This window comes from Notechis scutatus, unplaced genomic scaffold (genome assembly GCF_049901735.1).
Source record: "Notechis scutatus isolate UNSWTSFEM ecotype Mainland unplaced genomic scaffold, rNotScu1.2 NSCUSCF54, whole genome shotgun sequence".
NCBI classification, from domain to species: domain Eukaryota; kingdom Metazoa; phylum Chordata; class Lepidosauria; order Squamata; family Elapidae; genus Notechis; species Notechis scutatus.
The window spans coordinates 112,820-134,447 of NW_028263162.1; the positions used below are offsets into that span (position 1 = coordinate 112,820).

General features: G+C 44.2%; 1 protein-coding gene and 1 long non-coding RNA gene across 4 annotated transcripts in view; one reads left to right on the forward strand and one right to left on the reverse strand.

Moving 5' to 3' along the window:
* Positions 1–751: 751 nt before the first annotated feature.
* Positions 752–17,576, reverse strand: LOC148128475 (vomeronasal type-2 receptor 26-like). 3 transcript variants are annotated; one of them, XM_087949025.1, is made up of 7 exons: positions 17,459–17,576; positions 17,077–17,327; positions 16,359–16,647; positions 14,593–15,387; positions 9,073–9,285; positions 2,623–2,749; positions 752–1,774 (listed from the first exon to the last, which is right to left on the reverse strand). In XM_087949025.1, the coding sequence occupies exons 2-7, from the start codon at positions 17,304–17,306 to the stop codon at positions 864–866; spliced, it is 2,565 nt and encodes an 854-aa protein (XP_087805151.1). In that variant the 5' UTR covers positions 17,307–17,327; positions 17,459–17,576; the 3' UTR covers positions 752–863. The 3 variants fall into 3 exon arrangements, with proteins under 3 accessions (XP_087805151.1, XP_087805152.1, XP_087805153.1); XM_087949026.1 differs by having other exon boundaries at positions 17,077–17,321; positions 17,459–17,474; XM_087949027.1 differs by lacking the exon at positions 17,077–17,327 and having other exon boundaries at positions 17,459–17,564.
* Positions 8,103–21,628, forward strand: part of LOC148128476 (uncharacterized) — a 32,055-nt gene continuing 18,529 nt past the window's right edge. Inside the window, exon 1 of the long non-coding RNA XR_015746377.1 lies at positions 8,103–8,170. This is a non-coding gene — a long non-coding RNA (uncharacterized LOC148128476). The remainder of the gene's footprint in view (positions 8,171–21,628) is intronic.

Sequence of the window (21,628 nt, forward strand, 5' to 3'; positions counted from 1 at the left end):
GAACATTATGCAGCATTGGAGGTTTGTGACCTGGTCAATGATGCGGCTGCCTTGAGACAGGATCCCTGCAACCACCTCCTGGGAAGAGTCCCAAGTTCCCCTTTCTCTGAACATCTTCCCCAGCCTTTCACAGACAAGACAGGTTTGGAGGAGGAGCAGAGAAATGCTTTAGGTACAAATTGTAGAGTGGAAAATTAAAGAGCCTGAAAAGGGCTATTTTATTTCTCTGGTTGATGAAAGAAAAAAAATATACAGTGGAAATTTCTTTACACACTTCATTTTTTTTATTTCCTTTTTTTTTTTTTTTGCTGTGAAGTAGATACCAAAATAAAAACAATCCCAAACTGAAATCCCAGACAGCTGTTCTGCTGAATTCTTTCTGCAAAGGAGGTTTTATCAGGAAATCAAGAAAGACTCATAAGAGGGATGAAGATTTCCCTCCTCAGCTGAGAGCCAGTCAAACATGGCATTTCACATCATTCTGGCATTTTTAGGGAGAGGATCAGGCAACCAGGCTGGTGTTTGGTTCCCACAGCTTCCTCCTGACCTTTTTTCCTACACATTCTCTCACCACCCACCCACATGTTTAACTGCTGTCAGTGGGAACAAGTGCGTCAATCGTTTTTTATAAGGTATCATGTTCAGTAGCTGTTGCTGAACAGCTGAATTCCTCTGAATTTTACAGTGGTCTCTTTAGCAATATTTATTGAGATGGGAGAGAACTGCAAGAATTCCAGTCGTTCAACAAATCCCCATTTTGTAACATACAGATATCATTTTCTTTGACTCCTGCATACTATCAAAATGGAAATCAAATAAAAGAAACATTAACAATTCTTCCACTATAATAATGATGCTATATCTCATCTTTTTACATTTGTTCTGGCTGTGAGATGCTCCTTTGTGTTCAGCTCTGGCTTCAGAATTATAATGTAGCACTTGGGCATGAAGATGCAGCCCACCAAACCAGCACTGGAGGCCAGGATGGAGAAGACCTGCACAGCCACCATGTACTTCCCTTTGGTGCTCAGGTAGGTGGGCACAAAAGTCACCCAGACACTGCAGAAGACCAGCATGCTGAAGGTGATCAACTTGGCTTCGTTGAAGGCCCCAGGCAGACTCCTAGCCAGGAAAGCCACCGTGAAGCAGACGGCAGCCAGGAAGCCCATGTAGCTGAGGGTGATGTAGAACATGACAACGGCCCCTTGGTTGCATTGCAGGATGATCTCTCCAGATTGGGAGAGGAGGTCAGAGTCAGGGAAGGGGGGAGAAACTCCCAGCCAGATGGAGCAGATGATAACTTGGACACCAGAAGAAGACAGGATGATGGAGTTGGCCAAGCTCTTCCCCAACCATCTCTTTGCTCGGTTTCCTGGTTTTGTGGCCAGGAAAGCCAGCACCACCATGATGGTTTTGGCCAAGAGAGAAGAAATGGCAACTGAGAAGATGATGCTGAAAACCATTTGTTGGAAAAGGCAGGTGGCTTTGCTTGGTTGACCAATGAAGAGAGAAGAAGACAAGAAGCAAAGCAGGAGGGAGACCAGGAGGATGTAGGAGAGGTCCCGGTTGTTGGCTTTGACAAGGGGAGTTTCTCGGTATTGAATGAAGATGATTAAAACAAGGCTTGTGGTTAGGAACAAGTGTAGGGCAAAAGAAACCAGGATGATGCCCAGAAGTTCTTCATAAGACAGGAAGGTTATCACTTTGGGGATACATTGGACTCTTTTTTTATTTGGGAATTTATCATCCGGACATTTGGTGCATTTTTCTGTATCTGAGGAAAAAAAACACCAACCCCATATTTCTTTGTCCTTTGCATTTCAAGATATATTGCACATTCTTTGGGAACAAGTGATTATCAGGAGCATTTTCCGGGATGGATTTCTTAATATCTCCAGAGACAAAAAATAAGTGTATCACTTTTTTAAAAAATATAGCTACAGTATATTTTTGATAGGCTATGAAATTGAGGGAAGCTTTGGACTTGAAAGATTTCCTTTGTAATGTTCAGAATATTGATAGGAACCTCCATTACTAAAGGAAAATAATGAATCAATTAATCTTTCTAGAGAAACTTACGTGCAAGATGGCAATTCTTGTCATACTTGCCTCAGAGGTGGCTGGCAGATCAAGTGACTGTTGCAAATAATTTGGAATGGCCATTGGAGCAGTGGTGATACAGATGCAGAGACATACAGGCATAACTATCCATGCCACCACATTGTGTATCTCGTACATCAGCAACACCTTTTCAGTGTTCCTCAAAGGGAACCCATGTAGACTGCATTGCAATCCTCCTTTCAGGACGTGGACCTAAAGCAATTCCTCATGTTTCAAGGAACTCAGGTGTTCCTAGAGAAGTAAATGGGGAAGGAAGGACACATCCAAGCTAAAAAGAAGAAATATTTTCTCTGGCAGTCCAATCTGCCACAGCCACCTCTGTCTATCCAGCCCTTCCTTCACAGTCTTTTTGCTCTTCTGTTTAGATAAGAAATGAGGGATTTCGGAAATAAACCAGAAACCAAATAAGCTTAAAAGTGTGTTTTAATTCACACTTTCACGACAATGCCCTGGATGGATCCAGTTCCACCAGGCCTCCCATTTTCCTCTGGTGTCACCCACCTTTCTGAATGGAGAAGGTCCCCTCCGGACAAGAAATGCAATCGTAACAGCAAACTGGCTCTCCTTCTCGAGCCCTCTTGACAAATCCAGGATGACAACTTTCCATACATTCAGATTGAGGAAAGGACTGAGCAGGAAAAAAACAAGATTGCCAAAGGAAATGTGTGAGGACTCTCTGTCCATGGAAAATGGAGGTAAAAATGGATATTAGACAAGATATTAGATATTAGCCTCTGGTCTTCACTTAAGTAAATACAAAATCTCTCACTATTTCCAAATGGTTGGAGATATAACTTCTGGAAGATTCTTCCTTTAGTTCCTCTCTTTTGCTTTTGGCATCTCACATTGCCACAAAAAAAAAAAAAAGGACTTTATTAAATAGAAAAGTCTGGAGAGATGGAACCAGTGGTGGGATTGTACTGGTTCTGTCCAGTTCTATAGAATCGGTTATGATTCTGCGCAGTTTGGAGAACTGGCAAATCGCACCACTAACTGGCCCCATCCCTCTCCACCCGCCCCTCCCCTCCGTGCCCAGTCAGGTTTTTTTTTTCCGTAAATTTTATTTGAGTTTTCACAGAGAGAAAAAAATACAAATAAAACATCTTTTTTGAAAGTAGCATAATCCTGGGTTACATTCTTTGTACAGACACAAAATCAGGTTCATGCTGATTTTTATATTCTATTCCATATCTTATTACTATTTTACATTTTCTGCATAGCTTCTCCCCTCTTTTAATTTTCTCAATTTTATTTTAATTATCTCATCTCAATTCAAATCATTGTATTTATATTTTTTGTCTGCCCTGTTTCAATTATCTATTATCTTTTCTCATTAAACAAAATTTCTCCTGTAGTTACTGATTGGAGTATGACGCCTTTATATCTTTTCCCTAAACTTGTAACATTCAATATAATACATAACTTCCATTCGGATTCTGCTTGGTACATTCTTAAAATACACACTGTATTCTTAAAAAAAGAAAAAATTATAAATGTATATAATTAAAACAACACATTCCATTCCAATTCAATTCTATCATTAATATTAATATTCATTAAAATCTTAACTTCTTTAACATTACTTTTCAATTAAATATCATACTTCTATGGGAACAATTACTAGCTTTCCATAATTAATTCCCTCCCCTTCACTTATATTTTATAAAACATTAACTAATTAAAATGTTCCTGTTCCTTCCTAATTCAATTTTCTCATTTATTTTATTTCACTTATTTTATTCACAAATATTTCACTAAATTACATTAACTATTTTATCCCTCATTTTAATCTTACATTGTTTCCAATTTTCTAAAGTTATTTCTCTTACTAATATAACAATACAATCTTATGTACCTTTACAGAATCCCTTTTTCAGATTTTCACCCATGATCTCTAAATAGGTCCTGTTTCTCTACATCTTGTTCTGGTCCTTTGTAACTTCTTATCCTTTCCTTCTTCCCTCTCTTCTTCTCTCTCCCCTTTTTACCCCCTTGTCTACCTCTATTTCTCTCTTCTTTATTCCCCTTTTCTGTTGCGTTCCAATATTATACTTATTTTTCAAATTATTTTTCTTTTCTTTGGTTGTTTTTTTAAGTCTTAAATTCTCCATTCTCTTTCCCCCCTTTCCTTTTTCTTCCCCACATAAAATTACTTGTTCATTAAAGATGGCTTCTTCTTTGTCCCAGTCTTCTTGTTTTGCAGTCGTTTCATGTTGTTTCTCATAGTTCCAAATCTCCATTTCTAAGAATTGAAAAACGAAGCCAAAAGAACCCTTCCCTTCTTGTGCATCTTCTTTGTACTTTTTAAGTTCCATTTTCAATTCACCCAGAAGTGGTGCCATTGTATAAATTTTTAAACAACCACCCGATTGATTTTAGTCATTCAAATATAATAACCAAGAATCCAAAGATCACCAAATAATCCAAATACACGCAAGCTGTTTCTTTTTGCTCTTTTTTTTCACTTTCGCTTCCTGGGGTTACTATTTAGTTGCAAAGTTTCAGTTAAAATGTATCTTTTAGAAGTCTTGTTGAAGTTTTAATGTAGATTCTTTTTAATTCCAGGCAGTCTCCTCCCTCTTCCAGATCCTCCCCTTATTCTTTTTCTCTCCCTTCCTGCTTATGAAAAAGAAAGTTTTTAATGTCCCGAAATCTTTATTATCCCTTTCGCATTTTGTTTTATTTTCAGCTTAATTGCCTATTGATGTCAAAGCGGATTTTTCCGATTTCTTATTTAAGTCTCTTAGTTGTCAGTATTGGGAAGGAGAGAGAAGAAAAGCCAAACCTATCCCTTTTCACTTTCCTTCGCTGCTTCCGATTCTTCTTTGGGAGCGATGTTGTTTTTTGCAAGTTTAAATTCCAGGGCACCTTGGTTGTTGCTTTTACAATTTAACCCGGTCAGCCAAAACTTTCACTTCTTATCTTCCTCCTGCACATTCTTTTCCAGTCGAGTTCTTTGTGGTGGCCATTTCTGACCACCGCTGCAACCGCCTTCGGGAAAGGGAGTAATGGCCAGCTGAGCGGCTCTCCTGAACTCTGCTGGTGGTCTCCCCCCTCTTCACCACCTCTACGGGGTGGCTTAGCCCCGAAACCAGCCGGCTCGGGGCGCTCCAGCGGCGAGCCCAGACAGAAACCACGCACGTTCGCAGATTTCTGCCTGTCGCCGAAGCCCTTCAAACCGGAAGTCCAATGCCCAGTCAGTTCTTATCGCGCATGCATGGCATCGCCTGCAGCCTGCTTTTGCCCACTCACCAGGCCAGCCATTGCTGCATGCCTTCCGCTGTGGCCCTGCCTGATCTCCTTGGGTGAGTGAGGCTCTGCAAGCTCTGGGGTCCAGATGCCTACCTGCCACTACCAGTCACCTTTACCCCCCCATCCAACTTGCCTTTTGCTGCCACCACCCGCCGCCCTAACCCCCAGCAGATAAGGCCCAGCAGCTGCGGTGAATCCAGGCGGGGGGCGAGATGCAGACTGGTGGGGACCAGAGCTACATTTCACTGTACTGGAAGACATGTGGAGAGGCTCATGTTCTCCTACTGCTGGGAGAGCAAGAGAGTCTTTCCCGGCACAGCTCTGGGTGGCAGAGAGAAACAGGATTCAAGCAGGCTACTTCTCTGCCGCCCAGAGCCGCCTGTTTCCCTATTGGAGAGGAAGTTGCAAACTTTTCGCTGTGCCAGGAAAGACTCTCTTGCTTTCCCACAGCAGGAGAACATGAGCCTCTCCACATGGGATAAGCTGGGATTCACGCAGCTGCTGGACCCTGCTGGTGGTGAGGCAGAGGTGTGGGGGAGGGAGACCAGAGAGCATGGCCCATTTGCCTACCATCCCTTCCCTCTCCCGCATGCAGCCCCATTGTTGGACCCAGAATAATCACCCCTGGTTGGCCCTGCCACGCCCACCTGGTTGCACCCATGTAGGCAACAGGCGTTGTCATTTCGAAGTTGAGGGAGAATTTGGGGAAGGAGGTGGAGGGTCCTGCAGTGGCTGGTACAGGAGTACCATTGAGAAGCAGGGAAGTGGCCTTCTAGTGGTCCGACCTGGTGTTCAGGCTGGAGGCGGGCCACGGGAAGTCAGAGCACCGAGGGAAAGGGGGATTGCCAGGGGAGCTGCCCTCTCCTAGAAGAATTGGGACCATTGGGGTAGTCCTAGGAATTGGGTGAGTCGAGCCGCAGCTCCTTGCCTTCTTAGCTCAGGGAATGGCCGCTTTCTGCAGGAGGGGGACTGCGGAGGGAGTAGGTCTACCGGAGTGACTCTTCCGGTGTCTTCGCCGGATTATTTGGACACATACAAGCGAGCGCAGTTAAAGGCACTGCTGTTGCATGTGAGCTCAGGCCTCAATCCACAGCTCCGTAAAGCCAACACCAAAGAAGTGGGCGATCAGGTGAACCTGTGGTACAATTCTCACTCGGATCTCGGCCACTCCAGGCCATCCGACCTCAAAGCCCTTTAGGAGCCACCGTTCCCAGGTTTCTACTCGCCTGTGCTTGGTCGCCCCCTCTTCACCTTGATGAAGCGGCTGGCCCTGCCCCTCACCCTCCCCTCCCTTGCCTGGCCTAAGAAGGTGAGGGTGACAGTGGGGGATAGCGAAGCGGCCAAGTCCCTATCTTCCCAACTCTCTCCCACTCTGTGTGTGTGTGTGTGTGTCTCCCTGAAAGCTGCGGCATGGCCAAGCCAGCAAGCTCTCCTTGGCGCTCTTCACTACTTCTTTCATTTCTTCTTTTTGGAATCCAGACAGGCTGAACAATTGCCAGACCACTGTGGAAGCGTCCCTTCGGGCGACATTTCTCCTCCTCCTCCTCTCATAACCGGCCAGGAGGGTGCATGCGCACGGGGAGATGCTCCTCAAACAAATGCCAAAGCACAGCAAAAACGGGTAGAGGGCAGGTGGCTGCTCACTTGAGGAGCGAGCGTCTCCCCACACAAGTGAACCCTCCTGATCCATCCACAGCTGCCGGGTGTGAGAGGAGGAGGAAGAGGAGGAGGAGGAGGATTGCCCAAATGGACGCTTCCACCGCGGTCTGGCAATCATTATTCAGCCAGTCTGGATTCAAAAAAGAAGAAATGAAAGAAGTAGTGAAGAGTGCCAAGGAGAGCTTGCTGGCTTGGCCATGCCACGGCTTTAGGGAGACACACATTCACAGATACACACACACACACAGAGTGAGGGAGAGAGAGGGGAAGATAGGGACCCGGCCACTTCGCTATCCCCCACTATCACCCTTACCTTCTCGCACTGCTCCATTTTGTGAACCATCTATGGTTGAGTATCTCCTTCAAACTGGTGAGAAACCCACAAGGGCTGGAGAATGTGTCACTAAGATCTCCAGGTTTGTTTGCTCCTCGTGCCCAAACTAGCAAAGAAAAAAGGGAATTCTGTTGACCAGGGCCTGAATTCAGATGAATTTGAATCATGATTGGGTGGAGGTTCTTTTGGTCCCATTGGGAGAGAAGCTTCGTCCTGCTTGGGGAAAAGTGTCCCCTGGGGAGGTTCTTAAAGAGACCAGACCTGGTCAGACTTATCCATGCCTCTCTTTTACACACACACACACACAGGGGGTGGGGGGGAGTTAGAGAAAGAGATACGGGGGGAGAGAGAAAAACAGAGGGAAAGAGTGAAATAGAGGGAATGAGAGAAGAGGAAGAGAGAGAAGAAAGAAGAGAGAAAGAGAAAGAAAAGAGAGAAAGGAAGCAAAAGGAAGAAAAGGGATAGACAAAGAAAGGGAGAGATGGAAGGAAGGGACAAAAAGAAAGGAAGAGATGGAGAATGGAGAAAGTGAATGATATATATGAATGGATAGATAAATACATGGAAGGAGGGAGGGAGGGAGAGAGAAAAAAGGAGAGGAAAGAAGGACACAAACCCTGGCTTCAGAAGACTATTTGCAGCAGCACAGCAATCTAGGGCTGGCCTGCAAGGGATCTTGGAGGTCATCTAGTCCAACCCCCTGCTCCAGCAGGAGATCTTTACAGAATCAAAGAATAGCAGGGTTAGAAAGCTGTGTGTGTGTGTGTGTGTGTGTGTGTGTGTGTGTGTGTGTGTGTGTTTATGGTTGTCAAAACTCCAAAAACAGGTCAAGGAGCTCTGGGGAGATCAGTCATAAATTAGAACACTTGCTAAGCAACTGGCCATTAAGCAAGGACCATTTGTATTTGGTTTGCCAGTCACTTGACCACCAAGCCACACCCACAAATTAAGCCACGCCCACAGAACCGGTTGTTACAAAATTTGAATCCCACCCCTGGATGGAACTGAGAAAAGATTTCAGCATTAAGTGATAACCAGTCGGTTTCTTCTCATGACCCCATTCACACGAATTTCTCCCCTCTTCTTACACCCATAATGTTAAGGTGTGATATCAGAACAATCTTGATAATTTCAGGCGAACTGAAAGCCTTGGAGTTGCTTCCTAGGAGCAGAAGGCCCATTGCTCCGTCCCAGGGAGAGTGAAAGGGAGGCATGGAGAGGTCTGGCCAGGTCCGGTCTCCTTAAGAGCCTCCCAGATTATGGAGCTGCCCCTTCAGGGGACACTTTTCCCCAAGCAGGACGAGAGGAAGCTTCTTTCCTCCAATGGGGCCAAAAGGATCTCCGTCCAATCACGATTCAATCCCATCCGATACAGTCCAAGCCTGGATTCAGGCCCCGGTCAGCAGAATTGCTGCCTTCGTTGCTATTCTGGGCACAAGGAGCAAACCACCAGAAGCTACTAGCAACACATTCCCCAGCCCTTGTGGGTTTCTCACCCATTTGATGGAGACCCTTAATTGTATGTGGTCCACAAAATGGAACAATATCAAAGCCTCCCAAGCAGCCTAAGGGAAAAAATCCGGTTTCTACTGCCCAGATTCAATTCTCGGTGAAGGTCAACCACCTTTGGGGAATAGCATCAGCCCTCTTGAAATGGGACCTCAGGCTTTGGAAAACAGAGAGAAGACAGCAAAACTTTCTCCTACCTTGTTGAGCACCTTTAGCCGTGAAAGAACATCTTGGTTGATATAAAGTCTCCGTCTTACAAAATACGCCACAGTCTCTTCCCTGGGATCATCCCTGGGAAGAACCAAGAAGCCCGAAATGAGCAGATCTGCTGCTACCTTTCCATTTGGGTCCATGTAGAGTTTAAGGTCTGAAATATTGACAAACTCATTCTTCTCCAGGAAAGGATGGAACTAGAATGGGAATATGCAGCAATTTTAAAAGCAGAAAACTTTGTTTATTATCCCAGACGTTTTTTCAATATTTAATCTTTCTTCTGTAGTTGTCTAATTTACAGACATGCTTCATTAGGAAAATGGGTGTTACCACTATCTTACAAGTGAAGGGAAAAAGTTCACAAAAATTTGTCGATCATATTTTGACAATATAGATTTTGACAAAATATAGTTGAACAACAGAAAAAAGGAGATTTATGAACTCCCTGAAAGCAACAGGTTGCTTATCAGAAACATGGATTTGTCAAGAAGAAAATTGTCAGGGTAATCCTCTCCCAGGAAGCCTAGACAGGAAACCTGAGCTAGGGCCCACTTCGCTGTAATGCTGCACTGACAGGATTTGGGGAGTCAGAAAGTACAAATCTCCCACCGACCCTTTTTTTATGCAGCTGTAGGTGTCCTCATCTGGTCCTTCCCCAGGCAGAATCTCTCCTCCACCCCTCAAAAGTCATTCCCTCCTATCACTGCCCTTTCTAAATGGATCGTGGGAAAGTGGGGGATATAACTCATGTGCTCTATGCAAGTTATCCTCACATATTATTTCATTTCCTAAATACATTATGGAAATACTGCTGATATAACTTGATCTCAGGAAAGAGTAACAAACAATTTTGTGATGTGATCAGAAACCCAGTTAAGTGAGGGGTGGATGGTATGATAATTAAGTGGATAAAAACTGATTTAAAAATGGTACTCCAATTTTTTGTTTTTTTTAATCTTTGTCATGAAAGTGGGAAGATACAACATTTTGTCATTAAGTTATCAATTTTTCTATATTGTCATTAATTTGATAAATCGCTATTATACAAGATTTATAACAATTCTCAGGCAAATATACTTTTATGTTTTTTAAACATTACCAACTTTCTGGAAAAATATTTGTGATTTCCTCCTAGAAACAACCGTATGACTAAAAAGCAGTCGAAAACTATCTGGGTTTTAGGATTTGATAAATTATAGTATCTCATATAAGAACATTAATGATGCACTGGATGAAGGATTGTGCCAAGCTTGATAAGTATGTAAGGGAGCCAGTTTGCTCTACTGATTAAGCATCCAAAGTAGAAAGCAAGAGGCTGTGAGTTCAAGTCCGGCCTTGGTCATGAAGCAGACTGGGGGATTTGGGGCCAGTCTCTCAGCCCAACTCAACTCACAGGGTTGTTGTTGTGGGGGAAATGAACACACAACTACTCATTGATACTCAGCCCCCGTGGCTTCTGCAGGGAAGGGCTTTTAATGATGGAGGATGAATTAGTGCACTTAGTGAACTCAAACAAGGTCTCAAAGATCTGGAAATCCAACAAGATGGGGCTGCTCTTCCCAAGAATGTTTATTTGAGTAGCCTTTAGAGCAATGAGATATTTCTATCAAATAACCGTGCCAAAAGTCCAAAGGGAATTAACCTCCGAGAGCTGCAACGGAGTTCCCAGAGCAGTTTCAGGGGGCTGATACAAAGAAAGAGCACCTGAGCTGAGACTGGGCCCCTGAGGACAAGGGGCCACTTGAATTGCAGCTCACGCAGAGGTGGTATTCAACCAGTTCTCACCGGTTCAGGTGAACTGGTGGTGACCCCTGGTTGGCCACGCCCCCGAACCGGGTACCCCGCTTGTCCCAGTCACTCTCCTAGCTTTCCCTACCACGTGGTGGCTGTGGCGCAGATCGGGCAGATGTCCCAGAGCTGTTGCACATGCGCACTGTGTGTGCAGCAGTGCGTGCAGGGTTGCCATCTGGCTGTTTTTCCGGCCAAATTCGAGAAATCTGGCCGTATAGATGTCTGCTTGGCCGTGAGAAAAATGATGTCTCCGGCCATATATATTTGGCTGGAAATTTGGCAGCGCCAGTCAGCGGCCTGAGGGAGAAAGGAATGTGGGGTGGGGAGAAAGCTCGCCTCAGCGGCTCCACCACGAAGCGCCTCTTTCTGGCGCGCCTCGCCTCGCCGCCCATTATATTTGCGCTTTGTGAAGGAATCCTAAGGGAATCCTTAAAATACCCCTCCAAAAAATAATAATAATGATAAAAATAAATAAATCATGCGCTTTGGTTCCTTGGCTTGCTTGCCCCTTGGCCAAGGACCACGCCCGGTCTGGAGCGGCGTCCGAGAGGGAGATTCCTGCCCAATTAAGTGCGCCCAACCCTCCGTACAAAAGCAAAAAATAGACCGCTCCGCCTCTCGCCGGAGCCCAGAGGGGTCCCTATTGGAATAAACTCGCAAGATTTCGGGTTGTTTTTTTTTCTCGCCCTCTGCATGTATATATCCGGACCTAGACTGTGTTGTTTCCCTGTGTCATATAATCTATAAATGTGGGTATACGCATAATTTTGTATTTTTATTTATTACTTTATTTTAGTGGTACTACCTGATACAAGCCATGAAATAAGACTTTAGGGTATAGCGTTTTGCTTATCTTGAGTTTATCAAGAGTTTTAATTTGTATGAAGGGTCTTTATTTGCATTTCAATTTATATTTTGTACCAAATGGTACAAAGTTGTGTTTGGTTGGTCTATCTAGGCTGTGATGTTTCTCCATGTCATATAATATATGTGGGTATACGCATAACTTTATATTTATTTTATCATCTTTAACGCATGTGGGAAAAAGGAAGAAATCTCGGTCGCCTTATTTGGAGAGGCACCCTTTTCCCCCTTGGCTGGAACCTCGGCGGCTTTTTCTCCCTCTCTCATCTCTTTCGCTCTCTTCTCCTCTCCCGGTTGTTTTGGGCGGCAACTGCCTTTGCCTCCGCCTTTCATCACGCACCCTCCTCCCCGGCTGACAGCTCCGCCGCTGCCGCCGCTGCCGAGCCATGGCCCTAGCGCCCCTCCGGCACCCCGGACAAGCACAGGGCTTCTTTCGGGGGCTCCCGCGAGGGGTCTGGATCGGGATCTGAGCACCTTCATTCCACCCCACTCCAGCTTTCGGCTCACACGCCTCGCTCTCGCTCTCACTCCCTTTCCCCTCTGCCTGGAGCTGCGCCTTGGATGCGCCCCGCGAGAACCTGCCCCACCCCAACCTTCGTGCAAGGGGCGCCGCTTGGGGAACGAGAGAGAACAAGCCAGCGAGGAGGAGAGGCAGGCACGAAGCAGAGCGCGGGAGCGGGAGGTGCCAGAGGAGATGGGTGAGTGCCCCTTGTCACGATATGCCTGCAGGAGCCCCTCAGGCCAGCTGAGCCGGGAGCCGCCATTCCCATTCCCTTCTACTCTCCCGTGCTTGGTCAACGCCTCTTCACCTTGCCTGAAGCGTCTGGCCCTGCCACTCACCCTCCCCTCCCTCACCTGGCCTGAGAAGGGAAGGGGGATGGTGGGGGATAGCGAAGAGGCCGGGTCCGTATCATCCCCCCCCCCCACCACTCTGTGTCTCTGTGTGAGTGTGTGTGAGGCAGAGAGGGGGGGCAAGAAAAGAAAGAAAGAAAAAGCAAGAAAGAAAGAGGGAGAGAAAGAGATATAAAAAAGAAAGAGAAAGAGAAAGAAAGAGCAGGAGAATGGAGAAAGTGAATGAGATATATGGATGGATAGATAAATACATGGAAGGAGGGAGGGAGAAAAAAAGGAGAGGAAGGAAGGACACAAACCCTGGCTTCAGAAGACTCTTTGAAGCAGCACAGCAATCTCGGGCTGGCATGCAAGGAATCTCGGAGGTCATCTAGTCCAACCCCCTGCTCCAGCAGGAGATCCATACAGAATCAAAAAATAGCAGGGTTAGAAAGCTCTGTGTGTGTGTGTGTGCGTGTGTGTTTGTGTGTTTGTCTTTATGGTTGTCAAAACTCCAAAAACAGGACAAGTAGCTCTGGGGAGATCAGTCATAAATTAGAACACTTGCTAAACAAATGGCCATTAAGCGAGGACCAATTGTATTTGGTTTGCCAGTCACATGGCCACCTGGCCAAGCCCACTCAGTCACATGGCCACAAAACCATGCCCATCTGGTCACGTGACCACCAAGCCACGCCCACAAATTAAAGCCATGCCCACAGAACCAGTAGTAAAAAAATTTGAATCCCACCAGTGAGTTCACAGCCTGCTATGCGGCATCTCCTATCAGGACTCAGGGATTCACTTTGTGACGCCTCTCCTAATAAAATATCCGGGAAATACGGAACTCTTTTACGTGCAACTGCAGTTATCAGATCAGTAGGAAGGAGTTTCTCTGAATGGGGCAAAATTCTGTTCTGCTGTAATGCAAAATTATGTATTTATTTATTTAGGACATTTATATTGCCACATATTCGCACATGACTCAGCATTAGGCAGACTCTAACTGCCCATTGACTGTCGTTTATTTTTATTTTTCTCCATTATTATTAATATTAATTGTAATGCTGGTCTCTGACTGTACTAAAAGTGGACTGGATGAAGGAGGAAGCTGTGTTGGAGACATTTGCCATCTTGAGTTATTTGTAAATAAATACATGTTTATGAAAACAATCCCAAAATCGTACTTGACTGCAACCTGAAACTGAGTCTTGAGAGAAGACAAGGAGGAGATTATGAGAGCAGCTTCTCCAACTTGCAAAATCTCTCAGTTGGACAAGGGAGGATTCAACACTCTTCCAATGACTGAAAGAGGTGTTGGGAGTTAAAACCCTTCTCATTCCTAGGAAAATGAAATAGTTTAGGATATACTAAAAAGGGAGAATATATTTCCCCTAGAAAGAAAAGTAGAAACTCAGAGAGGCTGAAACTCAGCCCCTCTCCCACGTTTGCTAATGGACCATTACTCTGGCCTTGGCCAGTCTATTTTATATAACAAAGATCTACTCCAGGTAAAGCTATAATAGGAATTGCCCAAAGCCCTTTCATTACATCACCATCCAGGCAGGCTCAACCAAGCCTGGGACTCAGGACAGCCTATAAAGTTGGCCCTGCATGGCCCCATGGGAGTCTGACAACCGATCAGAATACAAGCTCAAATTCAAATCCCAACAGAAGGCATAAAACAGTTGCACTCTCAGCATCTCAGCCCTTCTTTCCTCAACCAAGGCATGTGCTCCTGTCCACCATTAAACCATCTTCCAAGCAGTCACCATGTTTCCAGCGTCTTTCTTCCCCACTTGGAACTGAACCCAGAAGGAGATTTCTTCTAACAGAGGCTAGACAGAAACTTCAGATCTGCTCCCTGTTATTCCGGAGCGTCAGACAGGAGCAATTAGATGGTGCAAATCGGTTAACCATTTGTAGCACAAGAAGGTTGAGATGTTCTCCTCCTTCTCCTTTGGGTTCCTTCTCCAAAGGATCTCAGATTAATGGATCCTTATCAGGAGCCCCCATACCTGCCACGGCTGCAGCCTCGGAGCCCCCAAACTCTTTTCTCCCTCCTTCCTTCCCCTCCTCGATCTGGAGGAATAAGCGGCATTCATGGCCTGGGCCAGAGTCTGAATGATACTGTAGCGATGATGGTCATTTAGGATCCGTTTCCTGTTCCTTTTCTCCTGGGTCTCCAGTGGGGCTTTCTGGGTGCATCTTCTGCGGCCTTTGACAGAAAAGACGTGATTGGAAAGGGAACAGCGAAAATAATGATCTTGAAACGGATCTTCCACAAAGAAATAAGGTTTAAAGGCAGCATCTGTTGGCCTTTTTCTTCTCAGATAAGCAAAGTTCCAAATACTATGGATGTATTTGAGAAATATGTGCTTCTTTATTGTATACACTGCAAAATTTGTGAGGATCCAGACTTTCCCTTCAATGGGTCCTGGCAAATGCAGAAGTGCTAAATGGAAAGGAAAAATTCTGTTCCAGATGGGAAAAAATTCCATAAAGTGAACAAACACATTGATTTGTCTCCACTTAGAGAGGGCCTCCCTGAGGGGGACTACATGTCCAGTTGTTGTGAATCGTTGTGATATAACCACACAAATTCCATTCCTGACAAGCATCGGAGGGAAAGTCCTCATGAAATTCTCTCCCTTCTCTGTGTCTGAAGCAAAGAGACCAATCAGGGTCCATCTGAAATGGAGGAGCAGCTGGATGATTGCTTGGTATTGGAATCCTTCTTTGGGGAGCAATGGGTGGAAAAAAGGGAATTTGCTTTTATCACTCAGAGCCTCTGAAGGAATTAGAGCAGTGAGCTGAAAAAGTAATGAAGAATAATATTTTATAATGTGGTCCCGATCAACTCCAAAATATTAGTTATTGACAAACCCAATTTTGTTCTGATGAACATATTAGAATAGTTTGTTCCTTAGTCACGGTTTAAATATTTAAGACAGTTAAAATATTTAACAAGATCGTATATAAAAATGGAACGCAAAATCATATTAAATAAAAAACAATTTAAAATGCAATGTGAATTTCTGTGTCACCCCTACAATTCCAACTATTAGATTCAAATTAGCAGATGTCAGATACAATGTTTGGATCTAAGATATAGGGCAGTTTTATATGCTATTTCTGACTACTGAAACCTCTTTCTCAGCTTCTATATACCAAATTCTTTGTGGAACAATTTTTCAGCTTCTTCTCCTGATGTACAAGAGACTAAGAGACTGCAATTCCTAACACAAATTGTCAGTTGTACAATCCAATAAGTCTTTAATTGAAATTTTGCCTGTTTTGGGAGTCGCTTTAATTTTAAACCAATAATTATATACCCTGAATTTATACAAAGTAGAAATGTTATAAATTCATAACTTACTGTACCTCCGAGGGCAGGAGCTGAACTCCTTTTATCCATCCCAAAGATACTCTTCAGATCCTGTGATCTCAATAATTTTTTATACATAGACAGGACTATTGCCAACTTGATTCCAATTGGATAAGGCAGATATTATTGATATGTGAAAATGAACATGCTAATGGAGGACCTTAAAACCTGGATAGTTTTTCAATAATTGAATATTCAGTAGAATATCCTCTATAGGGACCTTATGGCTCTTCAGTCCTTTAATGGTGAATTTGAAGATGAACATAATCGACTAAAACATAGTTGTTAGGTTCCCTAATATTCTGAAAAACAGCTCTTGAATTCTATGAAGATATTGGATCTGTTGTTTATCCCCACCACCCCTCTCACCTTAGATAGAGAAAAACACACACAAACCTGTGGGACTTTGTAGGTGCCTACAAATGTTGACATCTGGATGGAGATGTCCCTGGCAGCTTTAACAATCAGAGTCAGGAGGTTGTCCTTCCTCCCACAGCCGTAGTTGGGGACATTGGCTTCTCCAGTAGAAAGCATGTCCAGCAAGGCATCTGAAGTGCGTAAAGGGCTCAAATGGTTTTCATGGATGTTGTAGCCAAGTGTGAGATTGTGCAGGAGCTGGGAATTCCTGCTGACCATTTGAACAGCAAAAATTGATTTTAGGATATTTGTTAGAGCAGAACTCTTCCTATTGTAAAAACAATATTCATGTTATTATATTCAATAGCAACAACAAATATTTTTAAAATATATAATCCTTCACAAACCTACTAAGCCTTAGGCCAACATTGATCCAAATCGAATGATCAATTATGCAAATGAGAAAGGCAACTACAATTGTTTCAATTGCTACTTAAACAAAGGTGTTCAAGTGATGAACTTGGGAATGAACCGAGAAAGGAAAATCAACTGGATTTCATTCAGGTTATTTTAAAGTTCCATCTTTGGATTTTACTCTCTTCCACAAAGTAAGGCAAAAGAGGGAAGCCGTGGAAATAAAAATCATTCAGGAAATTAGACAGGTCCTGAGGTACAAAAATAAGTGAAATAAGAAGAAAAGGAGAGTGTTAGAATTGCACATGGAGGGAGTGCAACTCCATCACCCTGCATGACTTACGAAGGAGAAGGTATAGAAGGAGGGTGGTTGAAAGGCCACATTATAGGCGACACATATGTTTCAGTTATGACCACACCAATGAGATGGTCTCCAGGCCTGTAAAAGCTCCATGGATTGTTCTCATCCTGGTGCTCCAAACTCAATGGGCATTTCCTTCTCAGCTTCCCACAGACTGATGGGGACACCAGCAGCAGCAGAAGCAGAAGCAGGAGGTCCATCATTCGTGGCATTAATCAATCCACTTCCTGTTTCTAACACAAACAACAGGAAAAGTTGGAAAAATAAAAAGACTCTGAGAAGTGCCAGTGGCTTTCCTGATCTAAACAGAGAATCACTCAGTTTCATCTGCAAAGGAGAGAAAGGTGCAATCAAGAGCCTGTACCTGTCCCAAAACTTGGTCCCAGAGAGCTTCATCCAAGGAATTTATCCTTTTCTGATACAAGATCCTTTGCATGTGGCTTCAGTCTAATGCCTACATCAAAGTCAAAAACTGGAGATGTCGCATCACAGGTCCCAAAGGCCACAATTACAGCAAGAAGCAACTTCTCCTCTTGGGATCCTGAACTTTTTCTGGGCTCCATCTGCAGAGGAGAGGCTGGAATAAAACATGTTAGTAAAAATTACAGATACAGCCCTGGGATCATTGTTCTGTTGTGGTTGTGGTCCTTCCTTCCTGTCAGGGCAAGTCCAGAAAGTGATGCTGGGGAAGACAGTTCAACACCCAGGAAATTGACTTCTGCTGTCCTTCAACATGGCCTCTTGTCTCCAGAGATTGCTGGGGAAAGTCATTCAGAGCTGTGGAGTTTGGTGACACTTCAAGTTAATGCCATTTAACTGTAGTGTTGCCTGTCTTCTAATGGCAATCAGCACCCTTGATCTCTGCCCAAGGTTAAGAGTAGGACCTGTTTGGAATTTTGTTTTATGTCATAATCCCATATATTGATCTTAATTGCAGTCGGTTTTAAAATTGCTTGTGCCTGAAGTGAAATTTCATTTCCCATCTTTTCTAGCAATATTAATTTTGAGATAAAAGCTCATTAAGAAGCAGGAAAGTGACAACTTGTGGACTAGATCATTGGGTAAATAGGGAGAAAGTTATAGAATGGATGGAATTTTTTATTTTTATTTTCTTGTTATTCCTGTGTTATCTTACCATGTTCCTATAATATACCAAGATTCTTTATATATTGATTTTTCTTATTTTTTTAAATAAAGAATGGACCGTAAGTTCTGCAGGTGCTATCTATCCATCCCTATCTTTCTTTCTTTCTTTCTTTCTTTCTTTCTTTCTTTCTTTCTTTCTTTCTTTCTTTCTTTCTTTCTTTCTTTCTTTCTTTCTATCTATCTATCTATCTATCTATCTATCTATCTATCTATCTATTGATCGATCTATCTCTTCCATCTATCTATCTCTATCATCTATCTATCTATCTATCTATCTATCTATCTATCTATCTATCTATCTATCTATCTATCTATCTATCTATCTATCTATCTATCTATCTATCTATCTCTATCTGTCTGTCTGTCTATCATCGATCTATCTGTCATCTATCTACCATTTTTCTCACAAAATAAGGCTGGGCCTTATTTTTTTTTGACCCCCGAAGAAACGGCTAGGCCGTCTTTTCAGGGGTGACTTAATTTCCTCCCCCGCCTAGAGCGGCCCATACGCATGTACCTCTCCACGAGGCCATTTCTATCGACCGACAAAAGCTCCTCGAAGGCAGAGTCCCCAGCCGCTTGGGGGCGAGGCATGGCTGCCCGTGTCCTCTCGCCATTAGGCAGTGTCTTTCGGGCGATGGAAGCTCCCCAAGGGCAGTCACCAGCCACTTCAATCGGCCAGTAGAAGCGGCCTCGGGGCTTCCATCACCCGAAAGATACTGCCTAATGGTGAGAGGACATGGGCAGCCACGCCATGCCCTGAAGGGGCTGGGGACTCTGCCTTTGGGGAGCTTTCGTCGGCCAATAGAAGCGGCCTCGTGGCGAGGGGAGTGTGTGTGTGTGCTCGCCCCAAGGCCACTTCCACCAGCCGATCGAAGTGGCTGGTGACTGCCCTTGGGGAGCTTCCATCGCCCGAAAGACACTGCCTAATGGCGAGGGGACACGGGCAGCCATGCCTCGCCCTGAAGCGACTGGAGACTCTGCCTTTGGGGAGCTTCTATCGACTGATGTTCTATCGATAGATCAGGGTATTCTAGCCTAGGCTACCTGCAGGGCACTCCTAAAGGCAAGTTTTCTGCCCCCACACCCCTGCCCTTCCCCCCCATTTCTCTTCACCTTGTGTAGTTCTATCGAACAATGTGAGAAATTGCGGGGAAACGTATAGTTTAAATAGGCCTAAATTTTGGGGGTGGGGCTTAATTTCACCTCATGCCTAGAAATCATGCTGGGCCTATTGGTGGAGGCCGTATGGTTGGAGAAACACGGTATCTATCTATCTGTCTGTCTCTCTGTATATCTATTTATCCATCCATATCTATCTCTATCTATCTATCTCTATCTATCATCAATCTATATCTACCCATCCATCCCTATCCCTCTCTCTCTCTCTCTCTCTCTATCTATCTATCTATCTATCTATCTATCTATCTATCTATCTATCTATCTATCTCTATACTCTATATCTATTTAAGCATCCATATCTATCTCTATCTATCTATCTATTTCTATCATCTATCTATACCTACCTATGCATATCTATCTATCTATCTATCTATCTATCTATCTATCTATCTATCTATCTATCTATCTATCTATCTCTATATCTATTTATCCATCCATATCTATATCTCTATCTCTCTATCTATCATCAATCTATATCTACCCATCCATCTCTATCTATCTATCTATCTATCTATCTATCTATCTATCTATCTATCTATCTATCTATCTATCTATCTATCTATCTATCTATCTATCTATCTATCTAAATATCTAAATATCTAAATATCTATCCATCCATCCATCCATTCAATTTACTGGCCACCCATCTTGTTACATATTTGCATACTCACCTTGGATTGGTGTCCTGACGGCGGGAAATTCGAAGAGCCATCATTGGTCGCGAGCCGCGAGCAGCCCGCTATAAAGAAGGCTGCCGCGGTTCCGTGGTTGTTCAGTTCTAGAGGAAATAAAAAGAACAAGGGATCAACTGGGTCTTGAGTCGTTATTTCCCACAATGCAACACTGGCGACGAAGGTGGGATACTGAGACAAAGGAGACCAGTTGAGCACGTGGCAACTAGGACCGAGCGAGACAAAATGGCTGGCAACAACTCACCACCCGCACCATTCAACCCAGCAACGGAAGACTGGGAATCTTACATCGACCGATTCCTCATGTTCCTAGAAGGGAACGAGCTCCAAGGAATATCCAAAAATAGGAAGAGAGCCTTTTTCCTCACCCACTGTGGGCCCGCAGTGTTCAAGATGGCAAAGGCATTGGCATCACCCCACGATGTGAAGAAAATGGCGTGGTCGGACCTAGACAAATTACTGCGAGCCCATTATGCACCAACCATTTCATGCCTCATCAAAAGACATGAATTTTATAAGCGCTGTCAGTCTGTGCTCCCTTCACAATCCAAGAAAGAAATACTCAGACTCCATGGGTTAGAGCAAAGTTACCCTTTTACTGAAAAATAAAGCGGAAGCTACAGATTTAATTCCGAATCTGAGGAATTGGCACGCAGATCACATATACAAAGGAATGGAAATGTTCCCACCCCCCAAAGTCCAAATGACTCTTCCAATTAAAAGTTCTGAATACGCTCATGTGGCCATCTTCAGGTGGTGATGAGGCTTCTGTCCGTTGACCTTGACATATTTTGATAAAAGTTTGCAGCTGCGCAAAGGGGATAGAAGCTAGCCAAGAAATGGAAAGTTAAAGACAAGAATTCATATCCCCCTCCCCTTGCTACCCACAGCAAAGGAATGCAAAACACCTCCAGCTTTCTTCCCCTCCAAGTTCCCCCCTCCCTCCGTTGCTAATGACAGCCGAAAGAAATAGTATGGCATAGGAGCAGAGAAGATGCAATAGTTAGGATACAGAAAATATTATAGTTAGGATGCAGAAGATATCTTGAGGCTGACAGCGACAATTTCTCAGATTCGGAATTAAACCTGTAGCTTCCACTTTGATTTCCAGTAAAAGGATAACTTTGCTCTAACCCATGGAGTCTGAGTATTTCTTTCTTGGATCTTGAAGGGAGCACACACTGACATTATTCAGAATCTCCCCATCAGCCCACCCGGAGAAAATATCAACTTTTCTTCCGAGGGGGTTTCACATCATATCATCTCCAGCCAGCTATGAAGATGACCAGGGAGCTGTGGGGGGGCAGCCGATGCTGCTACCAGAGATGCCAGCCGCCGACCTGCTGGCCGACCTGACTCTGGAAGAAACCCCAGCCGAGATGCCCAGATGGTCGTTAGGGGTTGGATGGAGAGACCCTGAAGACCCCCCCTCCTGGGATCACTGTAAGTTGAAGAGGTGCGAGGGAACGGCTGTGGCAAGAGAGGGAGGAGATGGAATGCAGGCTGGATCAAGC

Excerpts from the sequence above, each read along its gene's own strand:
- LOC148128475 (XM_087949025.1), bottom strand. The coding sequence starts at position 17,306 with ATGCCACGAATGATGGACCTCCTGCTTCTGCTTCTGCTGCTGCTGGTG. Across the intron at positions 15,388-16,358 it reads GCACCTACAAAGTCCCACAG|CTCACTGCTCTAATTCCTTC; the intron begins GTTTGTGTGTGT and ends TTACTTTTTCAG. Across the intron at positions 9,286-14,592 it reads CGAGGCTGCAGCCGTGGCAG|TTCCATCCTTTCCTGGAGAA; the intron begins GTATGGGGGCTC and ends TTCCCATTCTAG.